General features: G+C 44.8%; 1 protein-coding gene across 2 annotated transcripts in view; it reads left to right on the top strand.

The window, feature by feature from the left end:
• Nucleotides 1–18,879, top strand: part of zfyve9a (zinc finger, FYVE domain containing 9a) — a 74,828-nt gene that overhangs the window by 48,949 nt on the left and 7,000 nt on the right. For both annotated transcript variants that reach the window (XM_080727237.1, XM_080727236.1), the window contains exons 11-17: nt 2,897–3,121; nt 7,481–7,563; nt 9,494–9,598; nt 10,590–10,740; nt 13,209–13,289; nt 14,072–14,234; nt 18,351–18,456. In XM_080727237.1, coding sequence (XP_080583363.1) covers nt 2,897–3,121; nt 7,481–7,563; nt 9,494–9,598; nt 10,590–10,740; nt 13,209–13,289; nt 14,072–14,234; nt 18,351–18,456 — 914 coding nt within the window. The remainder of the gene's footprint in view (nt 1–2,896; nt 3,122–7,480; nt 7,564–9,493; nt 9,599–10,589; nt 10,741–13,208; nt 13,290–14,071; nt 14,235–18,350; nt 18,457–18,879) is intronic.

The raw sequence follows: 18,879 nt of genomic DNA, 5'->3' as shown, positions 1-18,879 counted from the left end.
TCCTTTTTTTCTTTTTTTTTTACATACCATCTGATGCTCGGGAACCTCGGGATCCCGAGATGATTAGTAACATGAAGCCCCACCTGTTTAATTAATACAAGGTTTGCAGGTGGAGCTCGCACAGCTGTCAGGGTTAAAGGGAAAGTTCACCCAAAACATGTATTATTTTGTATCAATTACACACCCCATCAAGCCTTGAATTCATGGAGATCTTTTTAGTTTTTGTCGCATTCCTGCAGCCATTAATTTCATGACCTGCAGAGTGGACTCAAAAGGGACTCTTTATGTCTCCGCCGCGCCGGTCATCAAATTATTGGCTCAGGAATGCAACAAAAAAGTAATTATGGGGGTGAACTATCCCGATTCCCTTTTAGCCTCATTTCACACTTTAGTACGACGGTGGCGCGTGTTGAAAATAGCGGACCTACAAGCTCGCGTGTTGCGGAAGTGACACATTGTGAGCTCGTAGGTCTATTTTTGGATTAGGCTTTTTAAACCTAATCGTAATTATACCTTGCTGTGGGATGGGTCGGAAATGAGTCATTTCCATCGAGCAAAAGTATGAATGAGCTCTTAGTCGGCGTGCTGCTGACTGACCACTAGCTCTCCGTGTTTGGAGCATGCGTGTGTTTTCCTGGTGGTATTAATCCAGTCTTTTATCCCCATGGAATAATCTGGAAGAATAAACTGACACGTACTGTACTAAGCCACGGAGCCCTTCATATTCAGCCCTTCAAAGGATGACGAGAATTAGAATTCCAATTCCCTGTCTTCTCCCGTCTTCCTTTTCCTTTTCTCACAGTTCCTCCATCCTCTTTCCCCCCCTCCTTCCCCTCTCTCTCTCTCCGTCTCTCATTCTCTCTGTTTCTAATGCCTCCGTTAGCTGACCATGTCCACCTTTCCCCCCTTTCGTATATCTACTGCAACATTAAGTGCTTTCCAACCTGCTGTCCCTATTTTGGGGCAGGCCTGTTCTTTTGAAATGTTCAACATTTGAAGGTGAACATGCACCTTGACCTACAAGCTTTTCTTTCTGTCTGTCTGTCTTTCTTTCTTTCTGTCTTTCTCCACTATTACTATTTTTGTAATGGAGCTTAAAGGAGTAGTTCACCCAAAAAATGACTTATTTTCTATCAATTGCACATCTGTTAGTTTTTGTCGCATGCCTGAGCCAATAATGTGATGACCGGAGGAGTCAAATGGAGACTCTTGAAGGGTGAACTACTCCTTTAAGTGGTTAAGCCATCTTTTCCTCCTCCACTTACTCCTCTCCTTATTCCCCTCCTGCTCCTCATCTCATCTCACACCTCCCCATCTTTTCCTCACTCTTATTTGTTCCTACGTGCGTGCGTGTGTGTGTGTGTGTGTGTGTGTGTGTGTGTGTGTGTGTGTGTGTGTGTGTGTGTGTGTGTGTGTGTGTGTGTGTGTGTGTGTGTGTGTGTGTGTGTGTGTGTGTGTGTGTGTGTGTGTGTGTGTGTGTGTGTGTGTGTGTGTGTTGGGGGTTGTGTTATGGAAGTGGCCACGTGAGCAGAATGACGCTAGTGAGAAAGGACACCGGCCGCTCCACTCACCGGCTCTGCGTTGCGGTGCCCTTGAACTGCTGTCCTCTCTAGTTGTGGCCGGCGGCAGGAAGTCACCGGTCGTACCATAGTGCAGCTGTCGGGGGAAGAAACCTTGTATCTCCGTTATGGTCGCTGTCGGGGGGGGGGGGGGGGGGGGGGGGGGTGAAACCTCTTATCTCCATATTCTAAGTTGTTGTGTTTTTGCCGTAAATTAACGCCCCGTTTCATCATACCACACAGTGTCACACCAAAGAATCAAAAGTAGCTGATCCACAAGCTTTGCTGGTTTTTAATTTGAAACCCGAAGAGTAACAGTTTCAGACATATTTCACTCGTAGCGCGACTAGCGGGACGAGGCTAATTGATTCGCATTACACCACCGGGTCACTAAACTGGATCACACTGCTAGTTTTAGAACGAATACCCGGCATTCCTCCGCGGTGGAACGCGAGGTTACCGTATAAGCATAATGTCCCTGCATGGTGGCATGATGCAACGCCCTTCATCCCCGGCTCTCACCCTCCTGTGTCTCTCCACTGTCCGTCTGAATAAATCATTAACAAATACATTACCTACATCTCCTCCTCCCATCAGCACTTTGCGATGCAATGTGAGAGTGCGGTCTAGCCAACACCAACTCAGGACTCCTGAATCGCTGCCCTCCACACTCTCCTATCTAGCATCAGGGTCTTGAGCTCTACATTGTTGTTAGCCAAGCTGTCACGCCACAGTGCATCTGTCTATTCTACGTAGGCGGTGCGCTTCTTGTCTTTCCCGGCTTAGCCCTGCGTTAGCTCCCGCAGTGTCCGTTTGCAATCCATGATTGCTGTTATTTTAGTTGGCATTTTCCATTAGCCGGGAGCAAGATTAAAAACATCAGAAAAAGTATGTGTAATAATAAAATCTCAACATCATCATGCTTAAAGAAATCAAACCAAGTTTGAAGTGAGCGATGGATGTGAGCAGTTCACTTAGTTAAGCTATACCCTGTGTTTGTGAGTGTGACTCAACAGCACCACTTGGTGACCGAGGCCTGCAACTGATCACCCAGCGGTATTGCAGCTCATGCTACACAGTTACAAACATAGTTACATACAGACACAGTCAGGTATAGGAGACAGTGTGACCACCGTTCAAAAATAAACAAATGTACGTATATAAAAAATAAGAATTATATATATATATATATATATATATATATATATATATACACACACACACACACACACACACACACACACACACACACACACACACACACACACACACACACATCTAATTTTTTTTTAGTGGGGTTTTTAATTAACTTTACATTGACCTTGCTTCCCCCACAGGCAACGTGCTGAGCCACCTGAGCCACTCGTTCTTCACGCAGAGCTTCCTGGGCAGCAAGGAGCACGGCGGCTTCCTGTACATCGCGCCGTCCTTCCAGTCTCTGCAGGACCTGCTGCTGCCCAACCCACCCTACCTGTTCGCCATCCTCATCCAGAAGTGGGAGACGCCCTGGGCCAAGGTGTTCCCCATCCGCCTCATGCTGCGGCTGGGGGCCGAGTACCGCTGTAAGTGAACCAGTCAAGGGCAGTGGTGGAAAAAGTACTACATTTTGAAGTGAAGGGGCAGTGGTGGAAAAAGTACTCAGGTTTTTTACTTGATTAAAAGTATCAATATTGCAATATAGAAATACTCCGATACAAGTAAAAGTCCGGAATTCAAAATGTACCTTGAGTAAAAGTACGAAAGTATTGGCATCAAAATGTATTTAAAGTACCAAAAGTAAAAGTACTAAATGTTTGAAAATAGCAGATCTACAAGCTCAACGCGTCGCAATGCGACGCGTTGACCCTAACCCGCAAAGTAACTAGTAACTAAAGTTTTCAAATAATTGTAGTGGAGTAAAAGTACAATATTTGTATCCAAGATGTAGTGGAGTAAAAGTAAAAGTATTAGAAATTGGAAATACAAAAGTATAGTAAATATCTCAAAATGAATTATTATTAAAGCTCCACTGACAAGCCCAAAATGATCATAGTAGTATACAGTAGGTCACGTGGTCTATCTGAAAACACCATAACAACACTCGGAATCAAAATATCCCATCGCCCGCAGCGCAGCCCCCTCCACTCTCTAATGCGGCCGGGCCGGGGAGCTCATTGAATCCATAGGAGGAGACGCGGCCGGGGACTCGAGGTCGGGGAGGAGGAGAAGAGAGACAGACAGATAGTTTCGGAACCGCTGTTAAAAGGGTTTCTCCTCGGTCAGAAACAGCCTGTCTTTGCTCTCCCTGTTTTCTTCGAGAGTGTGTGTGTGTGTGTGTGTGTGTGTGTGTGTGTGTGTGTGTGTGTGTGTGTGTGTGTGTGTGTGTGTGTGTGTGTGTGTGTGTGTGTGTGTGTGTGTGTGTGTGTGTGTGTGTGTGTGTGTGTGTGTGTGTGTGTGTGTGTCTGGTTGTCTGGTTGTCTGGTTGGCTGGCTGTGCGAAGCGACTCTGTGTCCGAGTGAGCGGAGTCGCTCCTGTATACAATGTATCTTTTGGAAATAGCAGATCTACAAGCTCACGATGCGTTGTGATGCGACACATTCTGAGCTTCTAGATCGGTTATTTATTTTTTGTTATCTTTTTTTATTTTTATTTTCCATGGAATCCAGAATCAATGAGGGATATACATGTGTTATGAGATCGGTTACTTTCAAATGGCTGAAACGTATATCATGCTGAAGTGCTTAATGTATGCTACTAATAACTCAAGTTTTCAAATCATTTCAGTGGAGTAGAAGTATAATATTTGCCTCTGAGATGTAGTGGAGTAGAAGTAAAAGTACAGAAATGTGTAAACTGTAAATACTCCAGCAAAGTAAAAATACCTAAAATATATGGGGGTGATTCTCACACTTTTGGAGGACCCCCAAACCGTGGAGAAGACCCCCATCTGAAATGTTTTTGTGTGCCAGGGCAGGGACCCCCTGAGCAGAGGATTTGTAAGAAAATAAAAATATTCACTTTCAAGATTTTCTTTCAAAATAGCAGACGTACAAGCTCGCAGCGAGAGCCATGTCATGAAGCCTTATTGTGAGGCATTTGGCTGAAGAGGCACTTCTTCTCACACCAAAACCCCTGCTCCTGCCAGCACACAGCCACCGCCTGGCGAGCCTCAAACGCGCGCGCACACACGCACACGCACACACACACACACACACACACACACACACACACACACACACACACACACACACACTGCTATGGCACACGGATAGAATACATGAACTAAAACCACTTAGCAAGCTCTCAAACATTTTCGTTTACTTTTTTTTTTTTCCTTCTTTTTTTAAGCGAACGTGTTTAATTCAAATCTTTGCTTCTGGGGGGTCCCTGGAACTAAATATTTTGAGATGGGGTTGGCGGTCAAATACATTTTGGGCTGTCCTTGACATGAAAACGTTTGAGCACCACTGATACAGTAACACAGAAAACATTTTTCTACTTTTGTAGAATCAGTCACCAGTCTTAACAATTTTGCTGCCATTTTAAACATAGCTGTAGTAAGCAGCTGCCAAATTGTCCTTACCTTTTAACGTGGGCACGCGCACGCATCGTGCACAATCTGTGCGCGACTCATCTAGTAGACGTGTAGACTCTGTGACAGCTTTCGAATAAAAAAACCCCCATTGAAAAAGACATATCCGTTGCCACGCTGTATCCCTGCTTATCCGCCAGTGTTTACATGAAAAAACATTGAAAAAAGCCAGCTGTGCGCTATGGTAACACGTGGACACGTTCGCGCACAAAACGCACGATATGTGCGGGGATCATAATCCAGGCGTGTAGAGACTGGATCAAAGTTTCCAAACGCAAAAATCGGATCGAAAAACGAGCTTTCCATCGCCGAGTAGCTTCCTCTTCTGTTACAATGTAAACCAACGGAGGCGGGACTATGGCCCAGGCGCAGACCGGATACGGAAAGCTAGATCCGGTCCAGACCGGAATTGACCGGATACAGTTAGGGGGGCGGGCCTAAAGAGCCAGAATCAGCGAAAATCAGCGATAATACTTTTAATCCTTTCATAATGATTAAACTTCCGGGATCGACAGGCATGGCACCGCGGTGCAGCGGGAAATCTCCGGTTTCGACGGGGATCGCAGAGTATGAGTTAATCTTTAAAGCCACTTGCTTAAGCAGTCATTCTCAGCATCAACAACAACAACACAGTGGAACAAACATTCCATGCAGAAGAACACGTCAGCCTGTGTTGGCTCTAATAACTGGGGAGCGACTGGAAGGTGTTGTTTGTTGGGGCGTGTTTGGTGCAGGACACCTGAGGAGATTTGTTAGCCCGGGTTTTCAGGCTAATTAGATCTCCAGCAGATACATCAATATATCCTGATTCCTTTCATCTCCAGCAGATACATCAATATATCCTGATTCCTTTCCAGCTGTTTTGCAGAGATAAGGCCAAAAATAGATGTTTATAAGGAGCTTGGTAGGGCTCTGCTGGAAACGCTGTCTTATTTTGCGCTTGTGTGGATTAACCCCCCCACTGTCCCTACAGGAGCCACAGCCCAGTGTATTTATGTCTTATGTGAGATTCTGTGCCATTTAAAAAAAAAAGTGATCCCTTTAACCTCACACAAAAAATGAAAATAGAACATCTATAAACTCATTACAGTATGTTGTTAGCTTGTAGATCTGCCGTTTTTGAAAATTCTGCGTGGCACTCTTGTACAAGGAGGTAAGACATTAATTTACCAAAAGAAAACATAAAAATCTGAAGCATAAAGGTGACAAGGTTTTTCCCCCCACCCCACCAAAAATAATTTGGAGACCCACCTGGGGGTCCTGACGCAACAGGTGGAGAACCCCTGATCTAGGCCAGGGGGTCTTAAACGCAGGGACCCCCACTGGGTCCTCAGAGATACTGCAGGGGGCACAGCCAAATCTTTGTGTGATATCAACTTTATTTTTGTATTTTTACATTAACCACTCGCATCCCTATTCTGGGGGGTACATTAGCTGAAAATAGTAGGTCTACAAACTCTGTGACATGTTGCGAGCTTGTAGATCGGCTATGTTCTGAGAAGAGGTTTGGTGCAGAGGAAAAAAAGCTAGGCCATATACCGAGCCAAAGGTCAAGTTTACAAAGTATTGGGGGTTTAAAGTGGTTGAATGTCTGAAAACACACATTTAACGTGAATCCAATGTGTGGTGGGGGTCCCTGCTTCATCTTTCTCAGCTAAGGGGTCCTTGGCCTGAAAAACATTGAAGACCCCTGATCTATAGGCTAAAGACTATGAGTGCCCCTATAATCTACTAAATCACCCTCCCCTGGCATTAAAAATCACACAGTCAGTTGTTTCTTTTAAAACGCTGTTAAAACAACAAGCACTTTGTCCTATAGGTTTTTGCCATCTGTGCATTTCTTTTTTTATCCTGTTTTTCTGGGAGGCAGGGGGTTACTTTCTATTTCATTGGTATTCTGGTTTTATTCTTATGTAATGTTTTATGTATTTTATTTTATTGTATGTATTGTATTGTACAACACCTTGTAACCAGTGGTGGAAAGTAACTAAGTACATTTACTCAAATACTGTACTTAAGTACACATTTTAGGTACTTTTACTTTACTTGAGCATTTCCACTTTTCAGTACTTTACTTCTACTCCACTATATCTCAGAGGCAAATACTGCATTTATGTGAAAACTATTTTCAAAAGATTTTTGAAAAATATAAATTGTATATATTATGATACCTTGTGAAACCGGCTGTTCTGCATAACAAGCACTTTTCTTTTAGTTTTGGTATGTTTTTCCACCACTGCTTGTAACTTTGAAAGGCGCTTTATGAATAGAATGTTACTTTAGAGTGATTCTAGGTTGATGTGTGATAAACTGCCATGTTGTAACAACTGAAAATACTTTATTTTTCCAGTCTATCCGTGCCCGCTGTTCAGCGTACGATTCAGAAAACCTCTCTTTGGAGAAACCGGTCACACCATCATGAATCTACTAGCGGTAAGAGCTTTGTTTTCCACTTCTGATGATATACTGTTTAGTTTTTAACCCTATTCTTTCTTCTTGCTATGCATGAAAGCGAGAGATCTCCACTATTTAAAATACAGTGACACCACTACTTAGAAATGGGATTGTAGATGATGCAGAAGGGAAATAAATAAACAAATTTGGTACATGAAAAATTATGGATGTGGGGTGCCCACTGGCCTACTGGTCCAGGCGCATACCACATAGGCATTGATGTCTGACGGCGTCGCCGGTTCGATTCCCGATCCGGACGACCTTTGCCGCATGTCACTCCCCCATCTCTCCCCCATGTCAGTCTACTGTCCTATCGAATAAAGGCATAAAACCCCCCAAAGAAATCTTAAAAAATATGGATGTAAACCAAGTCATGCCCTTTTTACAGACTGGATCAAGTATATTTTAAACATGGTAGCAAAAAAACTGCAAAAATAGCCAAGCACAACGTAGATGTGATTGTAGATGTGTTATTTTCACTCTTCGTCGTTGGACAAAGTATATGGCGCTTAACCACTTTGTGCTGCGACACCTTGTGAGCTTGTCGATCAGCTATTTTCAATACACTAGTATAGAGCCCTGAGGGACTCCCGTCAACCATATGGGGCTTAAGTGAAGACTTTCATGTTGTCTTTCCGGGTGCCGTTGTGACTTCCGTAACTGCCAGTACACATTGTCTTTCTCTGTGCCCTAGGACTTCCGTAACTACCAGTACACGTTGTCTTTCTCTGTGCCCTAGGACTTCCGTAACTACCAGTACACATTGTCTTTCTCTGTGCCCTAGGACTTCCGTAACTACCAGTACACATTGTCTTTCTCTGTGCCCTAGGACTTCCGTAACTACCAGTACACATTGTCTTTCTCTGTGCCCTAGGACTTCCGTAACTACCAGTACACATTGTCTTTCTCTGTGCCCTAGGACTTCCGTAACTACCAGTACACATTGTCTTTCTCTGTGCCCTAGGACTTCCGTAACTGCCAGTACACATTGTCTTTCTCTGTGCCCTAGGACTTCCGTAACTACCAGTACACATTGTCTTTCTCTGTGCCCTAGGACTTCCGTAACTACCAGTACACATTGTCTTTCTCTGTGCCCTAGGACTTCCGTAACTACCAGTACACATTGTCTTTCTCTGTGCCCTAGGACTTCCGTAACTGCCAGTACACATTGTCTTTCTCTGTGCCCTAGGACTTCCGTAACTACCAGTACACATTGTCTTTCTCTGTGCCCTAGGACTTCCGTAACTACCAGTACACATTGTCTTTCTCTGTGCCCTAGGACTTCCGTAACTACCAGTACACATTGTCTTTCTCTGTGCCCTAGGACTTCCGTAACTACCAGTACACGTTGTCTTTCTCTGTGCCCTAGGACTTCCGTAACTACCAGTACACGTTGTCTTTCTCTGTGCCCTAGGACTTCCGTAACTACCAGTACACGTTGTCTTTCTCTGTGCCCTAGGACTTCCGTAACTACCAGTACACATTGTCTTTCTCTGTGCCCTAGGACTTCCGTAACTACCAGTACACATTGTCTTTCTCTGTGCCCTAGGACTTCCGTAACTACCAGTACACATTGTCTTTCTCTGTGCCCTAGGACTTCCATAACTACCAGTACACATTGTCTTTCTCTGTGCCATAGGACTTCCGTAACTACCAGTACACGTTGTCTTTCTCTGTGCCCTAGGACTTCCGTAACTACCAGTACACATTGTCTTTCTCTGTGCCCTAGGACTTCCGTAACTACCAGTACACGTTGTCTTTCTCTGTGCCCTAGGACTTCCGTAACTACCAGTACACATTGTCTTTCTCTGTGCCATAGGACTTCCGTAACTACCAGTACACGTTGTCTTTCTCTGTGCCCTAGGACTTCCGTAACTACCAGTACACGTTGTCTTTCTCTGTGCCCTAGGACTTCCGTAACTACCAGTACACGTTGCCGGTGGTGAAAGGTCTGGTGGTGGACATGGAGGTGAAGAAGACCTGCATTAAGATCCCCAGTAACCGCTACAATGAGGTGAGACGTCCCTTCAAAAGCCTCACAGTTCCTCCTGTCTTGTATTTAAATGCCTCTGCTGTTTTGCATCAGAGGAGAGTCTTTTGAATAAAATTCCATATTTCAGTCATCTGAAATGTTTTAGTTTTAGTCGACAAAATATCATAAGATTTTCTTTTTTCTAAGATTTGTTTTTGGGCTTTTTATGCCTTTATTGATAGGACAGTAGACTGACAGGAAATGGGGAGAGAGATGGGGAATGACACGCGGCAAAGGTCGTCCGGATCGGGAATCGAACCGGCGACGCCAGCAGGCATCATAGCCTAGTATGTGGTATGCGCCTTGACCACCAGGCCAGCAGGCGCCCCAAAATATCATAAGATTTTAGTTGACTAAATCAACAGTTGATTCTGGTAACAACAATGTATTTTGTTGGGCCTTGATGGTGGCACAATGCCTGGTTTTACACTTGGTTGCATGCTGAAAATAGCTGATCTAAAAGCTCACAACGCGACAGAGCACAACATTTTAGTCTGGTCTGGGAGCGTGACAAATAAACCATCAGAGATGGCAGAGTTTGGGTATGAACAGCGTTGGGTAGGTTTCGCTGGCAGTTCTGGCCGTGTCATTTGGCCACTGAACGCGATGACAGATGGAAGCCCAGTAACATGAAACGGGGAACCGTTTGACAACAGCATGTAAGACGGGCCTTTAACGCAGCGAGCAGGCTAAAAACGTCTCCAGATTTTTTAATTTTCATGTTTCTCAAGCTGTGAAGGGACTGATTTCAAAGAAACGCCAGCAGTCGAGTCACTGAAAGGAAATGTATCTGGGTTTTTGCTATTCATAATGTGTCAGTGTCCTCATCCAATCTGTCATCTCGAGCGCAACCCACTTAACAAAAAAAAAGAAATCACCCATGCGCCCAACGCAATTAAGGCTTAACCCATTTGTGTCCCCACACACCCTGTCAAGCAGCTTGATTATACACAGAGGATGTTTGTCCTTCCAGCTAATGAAGGCGATGAACAAGTCCAATGAGCATGTGCTGGCCATGGGGGCGTGCTTCAACGACAGGGCCGACTCGCACTTGGTGTGCGTTCAGAACGACGACGGCAACTACCAAACCCAGGCCATCAGCATCCACCACCAGCCCCGTAAAGGTAACTAATAGTAATAACAGACCCAGGCTATTAGCATCCACCACCAATGTCCCCTTCGCTCCACCCCACCTGTTGTATGAAGAAAATGGCCGATGTACAAGCTCACATCGGTATGTTTTCGGTATATATATACATTTCGTGGTTCTCTACATCAGTGTGTTCATTGTGTCTGCTTCAGTGATTCTCAACCTTTTTTTCATTTCAAAGACCCCCAGTTTGATATGGATTTGGCCACAGACCATAGCCTACCTTTTTTTGTTTTTTTTTGTTACTATAGCGTGCGTACTTGTCAAAACAAAGTTTGGTAAGGCAAAGCGAACATGACGTTCATGCAGAAACAAACAAACAAACAAGCATTGCCTTGCCAAGTTGGGAGAGTGTTTTCTGCAGGTCGTTCAGTCCGAGTGTATCAAAGGGTGCCTTCGGAAATGCGCACCGGGTGTGTGCTCAGTGTAGTGAGTGCCTAAACCCAACCCTAATCCTAACCCTAACCTCAGTAAAACTATGCCTAAACCTAACCTTAACCTCTGTAAAACTATGCCTAAACCTAACCCTAACCTTAACCTCAGTAAAACTATGCCTAAACCTAACCTTAACCAGACCCGGTGCACATTTCCGAACGCACCCTTTGATACACTCGGACTGAATCACCTGCAGAAAACACTCTCCCTTGCCAAGTTTGTTTTTCGGCACCTCGCAAGATTTTCAGAATGCCACCATAGAGCAGGGGTTTTCAAAGTGGGAGAACCATCTGCTATTTTTGGTGAACCTTCCCCCCAGAATAGGGATGCTGGGGTTCAAGTGGTTAAACGCCAAGTATAACATTATTTTCAGTCAGTTCTGATGGAAACAGATATTTCTCAAATAGGATGTAAGATTCTAAAAATTAACAGTGTAATTCAGGGGTGCCGTGGATGAAAAGGTTATTTACAGGAGTGTCCTGGGTCAAAAAAGTTTGAAAACCCCTGCCATAGAGGAACCCAATGTGAACATTGTGTGTGATTGGTTGGACACTCCTTCACAATTTAATATCCATTAATTTCTGCAATCTGCCCACAACATACCCTTGACAGTTCCTGAAGAACGGTAGTCTGAGGCAGTTTAGTTTAGTTTAGCTTAGTTTAGTTTAGTTTATTTGAACACTCACATTTTTACAAGTCATACATCCACTTAGTCATTGTTACATGTGATCAAAAGGAATAGGCTGAAGCTGAAAGCTTGTAGAAGCCTATCCTACTTATTCAAGGAGTAAAATACAGTGATTAGTTATAGGAATGTTTGAAATTCAAGGATGCATCGGCCTCATAGCAGATATGAGAGAATAAAAATAAATAAAAAAACATGATAGAGTGAATGTAGTTTTTTTTTCTAGGTTTGTGTCCATGATTACGCATTGTCCATGATATTTTCCAGGTTAATTCAGTTGTGGCCTCCCTTTTGTTACGCTTCAGTTCAAATATGGTTACTAACAGTACGTGCACATCCACTTTGGCTGGGCAAAGCCCGTGTTTTGCATTCTTTATCTGAGTCAGTTTGACATTTTTCTGTAGTAGAGTTTGCGCAGTGTTTTGGCTACAGGGTTATCAAGCGGCATGTCCGCAGCGGCAGGACAAACCTCTCTATAATGGCTCTCTGAGGGACTCCCAACTCAAGCAGATGGCAATGAATTCATAGAGAGAGAGAGAAAGAGAGAGCGCTCACTTTGTCCACTGTCTTTTTACCCAGAAATTGAAAAATCTCTGCATTGGAGGTCGATGAAAACTAACAAAACGGTTGAGACCCAGATGGCAGAATCACCATTCCAGCACTCTGTATCGGTGGTTGCCAAACGTTTTAGCTCGTGAACCAAAAGAGAGAGAAGACTTTTGCCCGGTACCCAAGCTAGTGAAAACAGCAGATCTACAAGCTCACAAAGCGCCACGTCGACCCATAAATCTTTTTCCGCGACCCACAAATTGGGTCCCGCCCCAGTGTTTGGTAACCAGTGCACTAGATAGAGTGGACGAGGCTCTAACATTCATCACACAACGCAGAGTATGAAAACAAACATCAAGTATGAAATAGTTTTGTCTGCACGGAACTTTCCGGCGAGCCCCCAAAAAAGGTTTGACTCCTTTGGAAGTATATTGCTGTCCCCTCCACCACCTCACCCCCGTAGCGTAGACAATGGTTCTCAACCTGTGGGTCGGGGGCCCCCCACATGATTTTTTTGTGTGAAAATACCAGAAAATATTTATCTGTAGAACCGATCGAGTCAAACTAAATTGAATGCCTCAACACCTACATCCCAAGTGCTTGTTAAGGTGGTACAGTTCAAGTTCGCAGCCTGAGAGAGACGTCTCTCAGCATCTCATCTCACCATCTCCGTTGGGCCTCATTGCGTCATGGTTGCCTGATGATCTCTGGGGTTAATTAAGTTGAACTGAAAGTTATACTGGTTAAATGTTTCCTTTTCTTGGTCTTTCCAGTGACTGGTGCTTGCTTCTTTGTGTTCAGCGGTGCTTTGAAAGCCTCGTCGGGTTACCTAGCCAAGACCAGCATTGTAGAAGGTGAGAACTCCGTTTGTTGATTGAAAAGGTTATTTAATTAAAAAAGGTATACATTTATAATACGTCGGATCGATTAGTTCGATTAACTGTTGCACTCCTATAAGTAGTACAGTATAGTACTTTAACGCATTTAGGCCTGAGGATGATTCCAAAAAGGCCTTCTAAATCCTAAAGCCTTGTTTATACTTAACCGTACAACACGTCCCAAGCTGGAAAATAGCAGATCTGCAAGCATGCACTATGAACTTGCAGATCTGCTGTTTTTGGCGTCCAACTCCGTCATATGGTGAAGTATAAAATGAGGAGTAGTTTACCCCCAAAATTACTTTTTTTCTATTGATTACTCATGCCATGGAGACTTGAGTTCAATAATATTTTTGTATTTTTGTCACACTCCTAAGACTAAAAATGGACTATTGTAAATTTACCTCCATTGATTCCGGATGATCACCCGAATGCATTTGGGTCCCCATCCGGAATCAATGGGGGTACATTTATTGTAATCAAATTACTGTCTTAGGAATGCAACAAAAAACTAAAAATATTATTGAACTCATGTCTCCATGGCATGAGTAATCAATAGAAAAAAAGTCATTTTGGGGGTGAACTACTCCTTTAAGAGTTTCAGAAATGAATGAAATTGAGCATTCCCTGATTGAAAAGTACAGTATAACAACATAGAGGTTAACCCCGGTCTGAATTGGTTAAAAAGGTGAAGTGTTGAGGATAATGGGTCTCCTGTGTCGGTTCCCCCTCCCCGTGGTGGTGGTGGTGGTGGTCAGATGGCGTGATGGTCCAGATCACAGCGGAGACCATGGACTCTCTACGGCAGGCCCTGAGGGACATGAAGGACTTCACCATCGTCTGTGGGAAGGCGGAGCAGGAGGACAACCAGGAGCACGTCCACGTCCAGTGGACCGAAGACGACCACAACTTCAACAAGGGGTGAGAGGAAGAACTGACCGGGAACCAGGTTGACAGTGGGAGGATTAAACCAACGGAGTATAGTTAGACCGGTGTTTCTCAACCACTGTGCCTGGGGACCTTTGGTGTGCCCCTGAGAAGGGTCAAGCGTGCCCCTTGAAACTGCTTGAAAGCCAGTATTGTATTTATCATTTTAAAAATGATTTAAACTAGTGAAAACAGCCGATCTACAAGCACACAACGCCAAGCGGTGCGAGGCGTTGTGTGCGTGTAGATCTGCTGTTTTCACTACTGTTGTGCGACAGCCTTGTATGATGAAGCAGGGCTTTACTTTGCGAAGAAACGTACACATTTGAAACCGACAGTGACGATATTTACACCCCTGTATTATGTTGGTGTGCCCATGGATTCTTAGGACATGAAAAGTGTGCCCATGCAGAAAAAAGGTTGAGAAACACTGAGTTAGACTATAGTGAAATAATCACTGTTAATACAGTAGGTATACAGTAGGTTGACAGGAAATGGGGAGAGAGTTGGGGGGGGGGGGCACGCAGCAAAGCTCGCCGGGATCGGGGGTCGACTCCTGCGACGCGCTGTCAGGCCGGATTACCAGCCTATAGGTGCCTGGACCACTACACCAGTGGCCCAGGCCAGTACCCCCAATATGTATTTGGCCACAGACCCCCATCTAAAAATGTTTTGTGCCTGGGATCCCGAGAAGAGAACATTTGTGTTTGGTGTTGTGTGAATTCAGAATTATGGAACTTTCAAGATGTTTCTAAAATGTTCAGAAATTGTAAATGTATAAACTTGTAGATTGAATTCCCAATTCCTCTAGTGCTGTAGTCCGTTGTCACTGATGACCCCTACTGGTTGCTCTTGTAGAGGGTGTAGGAGAGCATGTGTCTCATGATCCGATACACCTGACGCCATCAGTCTGCTTCTTTTCACCTGACCGCGAGGAGTTTCACCGGGAGGATGTACAGTAACATGTGTACAGGAGCAGTGTGTTCCTTCTAGTTCCTAGCAGCATGATTCCCCCTTTACTAGTGCAACCACACGTTTCCAACTTCCAACCCAACCCGCAAACCAAGGCCATTTTGGTGGACCACCCCATAAACGCCATATGAAAACCTTTTAAAACCTTTCTTTTTTTAAACAAACATGTCATATAACAGCTTACGTCAGTTATAGATCCCTTATCAGACCACGTTAGGCTGGTGTTACGCAGGCATAGATGGATAGAATGTTTAGATAACCTTCATTATCCCGTGGGGGGAATTCAGCCGTCCATAGGCAGCACAGCAGTTAAGGTTAGAGAGTTACAGGTTATATGTTGAGGAAAAAGAAAAGGTACTGTTGTGTACAGCAATACAAGGCAAAAAGAAAAAAAACAAGAAGCATCAACAATACAGAGCAACGGTACACAGAGGTCATGTGTCCATTACAGTCAGTGCTTCATAATAAAATAGTAATTATCAGTGCAATGCCTGAACCTCACCGCTCATAAGACGCAAAGGAAAATAAGTTACGGCACTTGCGTGTTCCATGTTCAGCCGCAGTTTGCCCCCCAGTGAGGAGGAACAAAGGCTTATAGAATGTGTACTGTATGTACTGTGACCTCTCCTTCTTTAAAGAGATATTCCTTTGTATCTTTCATGGCTATAAGCGATTCCAGATTCAGATTCAGATTACTTTATTAACCATTGTGTAATACACATAGGAATTTGCTTTGGCATACTACATTTTTGCATTCAAATCATCATTTTTTCACATATAACATAAAAACAGACAAACACCAAACAACACCGACAGAACGCAACACGTAGTCACCACAGCAGCCATCTTGGAGAACCTGCGCAACTGTACGACCGCCTTCCTTGAGGAGCAGATTCAGAGCCCAAACCAGTTGTCCTCAAAACCCTGCCCCCGGTTTCTGCGGTTGACTGAGATGCACGGAGGGAGGTACGGAGGGAGTCAGTTTGTCGGCGGGCGAGGCCATTGGCTTTTCGGCGCAGGCGCCCCTCACAAGCCTCATACACAGGAGGACGTGGAGTGATCCGAAACGAGCGCTCCTAAAATAAATTGGTATTGAACGCAATCTGTGTGCGCAATGCACAAATAACTTTTCAATGTACTGTATGGGAGGATCTCTCTCAAAAGATGAACAAATGATTGGTATATACTGTATACTGTAGTATATTATGCTAAACAAAATGCTGGTGTGATGACAATTGCCATCTCCAGACTATTATCTGCTATAATTGTGTAAAATACACGTGAGGAATGCACGTGTATTATATCGACGCGTGCAAAACTGGTGTAGAATTTAGACGAGAACCCGTGAGAGAATTTCCACAGGCGGCGCATGCTTCATGCATATGCCATGCAAGCTCCAAGCTGAGACTGTGCTCTGAATGCAAATGTTTCACGCTTGGTCCAGCCCTCTGGAGAAATCAATATAATGTCTATATAATCCGTTCTTACAGCAGGCCGATGTTATCTGCCAACCGAAATCTGACTCCCACCATTAAGTATAGATGTTGGTATTAAAGCATATTGTCTATGTCGGGTGGAAACCTTACAAGAACTGTTACTTTTCAGGATTCAAATTCAAGGATTCAAAAAAGTAGCAGATCGACAAGCCCAAAACACATAGCTTCGCACCGCGCTCCGAGCTTTTAGATGTGCTACCTTTGATGCTTTTGTCAGTAGGAGCGAGATCATTTAGCGACCTACAACCGGGTCGCGACGTGGTCGGTAGTTTTCAGCGACCGGGTCGCTAAATCGAGCGACCGGGTCGCTAAATCGAGCGACCAGGTCGCTAAATCGAGCGACCGGGTCGCTAAATCACCGACCGCGCCGCTAAATCGACCGACTCGGTCGCTAAATCTACCGACCTGCCTGCAGTTTTAGGTCGGTAGATTTAGCGACCCGGTTGGTACATCTAGTGACCCGGTCGGAAGATTTTGCGCCCCAGTCGGTCGATTTAGCGACCCGGTCGCTCGCTTTAGCGGCGCGGTCGGTGATTTAGCGACGCGGTCGGTGATTTAGCGACCCGGTCGGGAGGTTGCGTGGCAGGTTAGCCTAACTGAGGTAAGGTTACTGAGGTTAGGTTTAGGGTTAGGGTTAGGGTTAGTAGCCCGGTGGTCGGTGGAAGCGACCACCGGTCGGTGGATTTACCTACCCGGTCGCTGGATTAGCGTCCCGGTCGGTGGAATTAGCGTCCCGGTCGGTGGAATTAGCGACCCGGTCGGTGGTTTTAGCGTCCCGGTCGGTCGATTTAGCGACCCGGTCGGTGTTTTAGCGTCCCGGTCGGTGGTTTTAGCGTCCCGGTCGGTGGTTCTAGCGTCCCGGTCGGTGGTTTTACCGTCCCAGTCGGTCGATTTAGCGACCCGGTCGCTGAAAACTACCGACCACGTCGCGACCCGGTTGTAGGTCGCTAAATGATCTCGCCCTCTCTCGCTTTTGTGTGACTCTAGTCTGTAGTATGATCAAGTTGGGTATACGAGAAAAGGTTAGAATTTGGAGGTTTCTGACCGACGGCAACGATATACAATATCTGCTGTGTCACTTAATCTAGAATATATTGTCTCACTGTGCATTTGAACTCTAGAGCTAGATTTACCTGTGTACCTGTAATAAATCAAAATTGTCAAATTAATGTATACTTCATTGTTTGACGCATTGCACAGCTAAAATACCCAATCTACAAGCTCACAACGCGTTGTGGCACGCTGTGAGCTTGTAGATCTGGTAGTTTTGATACTTTCAAGAATGTTTGCCAGGGTTATTGGCCCTCGTTTATCAGTTGAATTTCACCGAACTAAATATTGGACCCGATCGTCACAAGCCACACAACATTGTAAGCTTGTAGATCAGCCATTTCGGCTATTTCCAAATCAGGAGAAAATCTACTTTATTATCAACCTTTCTCTGCCCCAGTAACACTCTCTTGCAGGATCTAGCACCAGTAAACAAGCATTTGCAAGATCAGACGGCGTGCGTGCGTGCGTGCGTGCGTGCGTGCGTGCGTGGCGCCCACTTGGGAGAGCATTTGTAGGATTTGTGTACCATTTCGCCTCTAGTGGCTCAAATTGGGATGTCGCTAATAATTGAATACCTTTGGTTCCACAGTGTGATCAGCCCCATCGATGGCAAGTCCATGGAGTCTATCACCAGCGTGAAGATCTTCCACGGTTCCGAATTCAAGGCCAACGGCAAGGTCATCCGCTGGACTGAGGTACAGTACCATAACTCGGTGGTTCTCAACCTTTTCAGGCCGCGACCCCCAAAATAATCATATTTGAACTGAGGACTCCCCCCCCCCCCCCAGGCATTACATTTTGTATAACATGGTTTTATTGTGAATATAGCAGATCTGAATGTCTGCTTGTAGACCGTCTATTTTCACAATTTATGCCTCTATTATTTGACAATTTGGCCAATGTTTAATTTGTCATTTTAGAGGTATTAAAAAGTCCTTAAATTGTCACTTTAGAAATGTGCATATACCTCCATGTACACACATGGTTTGTTTACTGTTGAGTGAGAAAACAACATCGCGCATTAAGTTAATCATCTGGGGACCCCCATGGGGGTCCCGACCCATAGGTTGAGAACCACTGTCATAACTGACCGCCTTTATACAGCACAACAAACCATA

This window comes from Nannobrachium achirus, assembly GCF_963921795.1.
Source record: "Nannobrachium achirus genome assembly, chromosome: 5".
Classification (NCBI taxonomy): Eukaryota; Metazoa; Chordata; class Actinopteri; order Myctophiformes; family Myctophidae; genus Nannobrachium; species Nannobrachium achirus.
This window is presented reverse-complemented; position numbering and strand designations above follow the sequence as displayed.